The 7,203-nt window shown below is 53.4% G+C and overlaps 1 protein-coding gene across 1 annotated transcript; it reads left to right on the forward strand.

Annotated features, from left to right (window-relative positions):
* The first annotated feature begins 2,578 nt into the window (after positions 1-2,578).
* On the forward strand, positions 2,579-5,143 carry LOC101781657. The gene has a single exon (XM_004974592.3). The coding sequence runs from the start codon at positions 2,579-2,581 to the stop codon at positions 5,141-5,143; it is 2,565 nt and encodes an 854-aa protein (XP_004974649.3).
* Positions 5,144-7,203: the final 2,060 nt, after the last annotated feature.

A 7,203-nucleotide genomic window follows, 5' to 3' on the forward strand; every position in this document is an offset into this window, starting at 1 on the left:
CTTAGCAAAATGTTCGAAATTTCTTTTCATTTTCTGGGTGAGACCTCAAATTGGACTCACTAACATGAATATGATTTTTCCACTCATATTATTCCATTCTTTCAACCACCTGCAGTTCAAATTTGACTTAAATCAAAAAATTACTCTAAATGAAATTAATTGATTAAATATAGCAAACAGGTCAAAAAATATTCCACCTTCTACCATGCAGTGCCAAATGCCATACATGTGGAGTGTAAAAAGTTTGGAGGGTGGAGGAGGGAAAAAAATTATTTTTGCCGAGTGTGTCAAAAGGCACTCGGCAAACCCTATAGTATGCCGAGTGTGCCCCCTGGCACTCGGCATACAGGCCACTTTGCCGAGTGTCCCATCACGACACTCGGCAAACTAGTAGGTTTGCCGAGTGTCCTCCGTCGACACTCGGCAAACAACTAACGTCCGTCACGGTTCCGACCGGACGGCGCACGTGCAGGGCATGTGCTCAATAGTTCGCCGAGTGTATTATGTTTGCCGAGTGTCGATGGGGTTTTGCCGAGTGTTTTCTTATTTGGCACTCGGCAAATCGCTTTGTCGCCGAGTGCATTGTGTTTGCCGAGTGTTATGAGCAATACACTCGGCAAACGGGGCCTTCGCCGAGTGCCCGCATTATTGCACTCGGCGAAAAAATTACACTCAGCGAATTTAGTCTTTCCCGTAGTGGATTTACAGATCTAATATACGACTCAGGATCTTCAAGCTACATCTCCTTTTTTTGTTTTTCGAACATAAATAAGCAACATGATTGCTTCAACAAATATGTATTTAGCCATCTATATATGATGTGTCTGCTACTCTGATTATATGTATTTATTAAAAAACAATCTCCAATTCAGTAATAAGTAAGAGAGATTCAGAATATCACCGATTCACGCATCGAGTTATCAAGCAAAAAAAAAAGTACATATGATTACATGGATTACATGGACATAGATCTCCATGCGAAGGAGATGGCAGTGAAAACAGGGACCCCAAGCGGGATGGAATCAATCAGGAAACAAATAAGTGCGTGATCTTGAGGACGGGAACGATTTTCCACTCGGTTCACAAAAGAAAAAGATGTTCCGCTCGGTCCACGCCAACCTGCGCGGGTACAATAGGCAGATAGGACTGTGAGCAGTGAAAGAAACAATTGGTTTTGGGCGGAAACATCCCCAACTCTTATTTCTATGGATCCGCACCTTCTCCCACCCACCTCAACCCTGACAGGTGGGTACAGTATGAGGGGTATGGTGGACCTAATTTAGGTGAATTTTTTTTTCAATTGATTTCATTCTTTATAGATAGATTGGACCCAGTGATGATGCAACTGCTCTCTCGTTCTGCAGGGAATTCAAATAAATTTTACCCTAGTTGGATAACATGTAAGTGTATAGTTATGTACATTCCCTGAAATATAGATTCGATTTGATAGAAATTCTAATATCTTAAGGCCCAGCTCAGTTTGGCACTTTGGCCCATGACGGCATCACCCATCCCACCCACGATTGTTGTTGCCCAGGCACACTAGGTCGAGTTCAGAAACCTTGCAGCCTGTCCTGCAACTTCTTGTTCTAGAATTACAAAAGAAAAATGCAGGAGATACAGAAAAGATCAATTGTAATATTTCAGACAACAGGGAGATCCTTCTTGTTCCTTCGTTCCCCAAGGAGGATTGGCATTTTCAATGGCAGCCTAGCAATAAACATCAACTATGAACTTTGGGAATTATTTGAACAGCTTGAACATGTCGCTTAGCTCCTGCTTGGTGTAGGTGGTGTATGTCATGTAGCAGAAGTCCCCCACATGAGGCGGGCTGATCTCTTTGCTGCAACTGCAAGCACCCAACCGAACTCAACCCCCAAATCTCCAATCTCCAAGCAGCAGCAAAAGACGCAATATGAGGCGGTGCTGGATGCATGGCAATGCAAGCAAGTTTTAGCCTGACACAAACGATTTGTTAGTAGTGGTGAACTGTATATACTATGGATTTAATTTCATGAAAGAAAAATCCCTGTCATTCAGCACTAGTGGGCTAGAAAAAATTGCTGTAGGACTGCCAAAATATCTTGCCTAATCAAAAGGGAGAGAAATCTTTAAATAAACAAGAGTTCATCTAATTAACTAGCAGATCTTTTTTTTTTCCCGAATAACGAAAGAAAACAGATAGGACTGCCAAAATATCTTGACTAATCAAAAGGGATTGTTTTGACATCCCATCGTCTATTTTAGCTCTGGGAGTCGGTGAGGTCTTCAGGTCAACACTAGTCAATTGGAGATCCGGTCGTCTTTCCTAGATGGCTAGATCTCTGCTCGTTCGCTGCTCGATCGCTAGTCAATTGGTGCTCCAGTCGCTACTCGCTACTTGTATTAAAATCATTCATAGCCAGCAGATGACGGCTCGATACCACGGGCGAGGCCGGCAGCAGCTACGAGGAAGCAGCGGCAACGCTGTTACAGTCTGGAGGAGGTCCTTGGAACACGGCCGGCAGGCGGCGCCTGAGGATCGGAGCTAGCTACAGCTACGCCGGCGTCGCCTGTCAGTCCTCCACGCTCGACGGAGATGTCGGCGGCGGCACCCAACGCCGCCCCGGTGGAGCTGCCCGGGGACTCGTCGGAGTACAAGCTCCGGAAGCAGCTCCTGCTGCTGGCCGCGCTCGTGGTCAGCGTCACCTACGTGGCGGGGCTGGAGCCGCCGGGCGGGGTGTGGAAGGAGGACGGCGGAGCCGGTGGCGGCGCCAGGGCCGGCGCGCCCATCCTCTGGTCCACCCACAGGCCTAGGTACCTGTCCTTCTACTACTGCAACTCGACCGCGCTCGTCGCGTCGCTCGTGGTCATCTTTCTCCTCCTGCTCAAGAACCCGACGAGGGTCCAGCTCGCCGTGCTGCGGCTGGTCATGGTGCTAGACCTGCTCGGCCTCATGGGGGCCTACCTCGCCGGAAGCTGCCAGGAGAAGTCCGCCACCGTGTTCGCTGCCTCACTGGTGCTCGCCCTCTCCGCCTACGTTGGCGTCCACATCCTGCAAGCGCTGTCCCACTCCCACCACGCACAGGCGGCACAGCCGGTGGCGGACGAGGAGGAGGAGGACGACGCCGCCGCGGCGCCCGGCGTCCTCAGGGCCATGGAGCGGCGCAAGGTGGTGCTCCTGCTCGCTACCTTCTTGGTGGCCGTCACCTACGTCTCCGGGCTGAACCCGCCGGGAGGCTTCTGGGACTCGCCGGCGGCGCACGGCGGCGGCTACCAGCCCGGCGACTCGCTCGTGGAGGCGCACCACAAGGGCCACTACGGGATGTTCTTCTACTGCAACACCACCGCCTTCGTCGCGTCCCTTTACATCATCGTCGTCCTCCTGGAAGAAAAGCTCAGCGCCAGGACCGCGCGCTCCATCGCGCTCTACGTGTTCGTCTTCGGCGCGCTGCTGGGCCTCGTGGCGGCCTACACCGCCGGGAGCTGCCGGGACTCCAACTGCAGCGTCTATGTCGTCAGCCTGTTCGGCGCTGTCCTCGCGTTCATCTTCCTCGTGATGGGGATGGTGATGGCGATGATGATGGCATTATCGACAAAGAAGCGCCTCCGTGCCAACACCCCAAGCGCTGTTACTGCTAATGTGTACGGCGGGCAATCCGACACGATCGATCAAGCAACGAAGAAGGTCAAGTCTCTTGTCGTGCTTCTTGCCAATCTCGCGGCGACCATCACGTACCAGGCAGGGCTGGACCCGCCCGGTGGCTTCTGGCCGGAGGACGGCCATGACGGGCACCGCGCCGGCGACGCGATACTCCTGTCGGCGCAGCCGGCGCGATACAAGGCCTTCTTCTACTGCAACTCAACTGCCTTCGTCGCGTCCGTGGTCGCCATCGTCATGGTCCAGAACGCGAGGCTGGTCAGGAGCCACACCTTGCTGGCGGTGATGGTGCTGGACATGTTCGCCCTCGTCGGCGCGTACGCCGCCGGGAGCTGCCGGGACCTCATGACTTCCGTCGTCGTCGTCGCCCTGGCCGCCTCCGTCGTCCTGTACGTCGTGGTGCAGGTCCTCTTCTTCACGCTGCGCGCGGCGGAAACCACCAGCACGTTGCCGGAGAAGAAGCACAAGCATCTCCTGCTGCTGGCCATCCTGGTCGCCACCATCACCTACCAAGTCGGGCTGACCCCGCCCGGTGGCTTCTGGATCAGCGACGACCGGCGGCTCGGGCACTACGCGGGCCACGCGGTCCTCCTCGACAGCAACCCACGGCACTTCAAAGCGTTCTTCTACTGCAACACGGCGAGCTTCATGGCGTCCATGGCGCTCATCCTCCTCCTCGTCAACCCCAACCTGCACCGGCTCGCCATCCGGTGCTACCCGCTCTACGCGTGCCAGGTGGCAGGGCTGTTCGGCCTCATCGGCGCCTACGCCGCCGGCAGCGCCCGGAGCTTGCGGACATCCGGCTTTTTGTTCGTGCTCGTCGGCGCAGTGATCGCCGTCATCGTCCTCAACATAACCGTGCTCGACTTCGTCCAACGGAGCACCGCGCCCGGGGAAGAGCACGGGCCAAGAAACGCCGACGAGACGGAGTACCGCGACGAGGTGTACGCCAAGCGCAAGTACCTGATGCTTCTCGGAATCCTGGCCGCGAGCGTCACCTACCAGGCCGGCCTCGCGCCGCCGGGCGGCGTGTGGCAGGACAACGGCGGCAATGGCGCCCGCCGGCGCGAGGCGGGGAACTCGGTGCTCCAGGACACCAACAGGCGCCGCTACCACGTGTTCTTCTACAGCAACTCCACGTCCTTCGTCGCGTCCGTGGTCGTCATCGCCCTGCTCCTGCAGCAGATCCTGCGGCGCCGCCGCGCGAACCCGGCGGAGAGCCCCGACCTGCTCCTCGTCGCCACGAACACGGCCGTCGTCGTGGACCTGCTTGGCCTCCTGGCGGCCTACGCCGCCGGCAGCACCAGGGAGTGGGAGAGCGTCGTCGTGGTCACCGTGCTCGTCGTGCTGTTCATGGTGATCCATGCCACTGTCTGGTTGTACCGCGAGAGACGCCGTCGTGGCAGCGTGGCACATGCTAACCAGGGGCACCCTCAAATGGAAGGACAAGTGCCAAATGGCCAAGGTCATGGCCAGACTTCCCGATGTGAGGAGGCCACCTAATTAACCACTGATCGTTTCAGTTCTGTGTCTAAACTATTGAAGGGTTTGTCTTTAGTGTGTCGTGTACTGGTTTAGGTGATCGTTTCACAATGGCGAGATGTAATATAAGAAGCGGTCTGGCCCTGGAAATGTAGTGTAACCTCAAACTGGTAAAAAAAAAAAGGGTGTTTGGTTGAAGATGAAAAATAGACTCGTGGGACGACTCAATCCATTCTTCGTATTTACTCCCTCCATTCCAAATGTATCTGGACATGCACTATATCTAGATGCATAATAATATCTATACACCTAAAAAATTAAAATGATCTACAATTTGGAAACATTATATATAAGAAATGCAACGCGTTCTATTTTACAAAGCAAGCAAGAAAATTACGCTTGAAACTGATTAGATGATCATACACATAACCATGCCACACCTAAAATCAAACACTCTACATTAGTAAGTTCCTAAAGGGGAACGGTGAACAATCAAAATTGTCCAGTCACTAGTCACTACCCTTGTTTGAGAGAGGATTCCTTGGCCATCCAAGTTTGACCAGTTGGACTGAAACCTGCCTACATCTCATCCATTGATCTATCATCTATGTAGTACAGTACAGTAATTTGTTTACTCCATCGATCTTGGTCCTTTGCCTACCGTCGACATCTAAACTGAAACTATCCTTATTCACAAAATCTGGTGGACCATCATCTTACCGGAAGCTGAGCAAAGATGTGTCAGGTCTAGTGGCCTGGACAGTGTGCAGCTTGGTGTGAAGGTTTCCAAAATTTTGTAATGGCCACCTGGTTGGGCCGGGTTATCTTACATTCCAAAGGTTCCTTGGTCAAGTCTCTGTCCCGACTCCCGACCACAGCAACCTGCAAGGCCACTTTTTCTTTTATCCTCGCGAGCTTATCTATACCTAATATTAAAATTAAAGAGCGGAGGTTCTTCTAACCATTGTTTTTTTTCAACCATCATGGTCATTTTGCAAAAAAATTCTTACTTTTTCGTAATCAACCCGCAGTCCAAATTCTGAAGAGAGGAGGGTCGGGTAGAAAAAAGGAGGAAAGGGAGGGGGTTAAAGGGAAAAAGCTTCTCCTTTCTATTTAGAGAGGCGACGGAGGGGATTGGACGTGGGTGGCAGCCGGAGCGGGGCGCCCCGCTGCTACCCTGCGCTGCCTCTGTGCGTGGTGAGGGCGAGGGGCGAGGGCGAGGGCGAGGGGCAACCCGGCAGCGGCGAGGGCGAGCGCCAAGGAAGTCAACGGACCAAGCGGCAGCGCAACCTGCTAGTCCAGCGACCAACCGACCACAGCTGCTCCCATGACGGCGACCTCGGCTACCCCCTCCATCTTCGACAACCTCAGCTAGACAGAGACGGAGTGGCTGCTGAAGCGTCACGCGCCTGGAGGAGGCGGGATTGCAAGCCGCCCACCAGGTATAATCCCACCTCGCCAATTTACACCCGAAATCGCGGGCTTAAAATCCGGGATGCGGATATGGGGATTGGAGACTTGGAGACACCCGAGGAATGGAAGAGGGAGGGATTGGACTGAATGATTGGATGATCCCTATGTTTGGTTTGGTTCATGCACTAATCACTTGGTGTTTGTTGGTGGCATACATTGCTAAGGATGGCGAGGTAGAGAGGCTGAAAGTTGAAATCTCCGAGCTGCACAAGTCGAAGTTGTCAGTCGCTGGAGTTGATTGAGCAGAGAGATGCTGAAATAAAACAAAAGGATAACATCATCCAGAGCTACTACAATAAAATTATGAGCTCCTCTGTTAAGATATTTAGTAATCAGTCCATTCATTTGACATATACAAGTGGTGCGAGGGCACGAGGAGGAGGAGCTTGCGGAGGCAGATGACGGAGGCGGAAGGGAGGGCGGCGGCGACAACCTTGGCCTCGGCGTGGAGCACCACAGCGGCGCGCGGGGTGAGGCGGGCGTGGAGCATGCAATGGACGGGGTGGAGGAAGAGGTGGAAGGTGTGCGTGTGGCGCAGGAGGAAGCGACCGGCGTCAAGGGACGCAAGGCGGAGCTGATCTGGTCATGGTTGCCGGCAGGCAGTATGG

The sequence above is a fragment of the Setaria italica genome, chromosome VI, assembly GCF_000263155.2.
Source record: "Setaria italica strain Yugu1 chromosome VI, Setaria_italica_v2.0, whole genome shotgun sequence".
Taxonomy (NCBI): Eukaryota; Viridiplantae; Streptophyta; class Magnoliopsida; order Poales; family Poaceae; genus Setaria; species Setaria italica.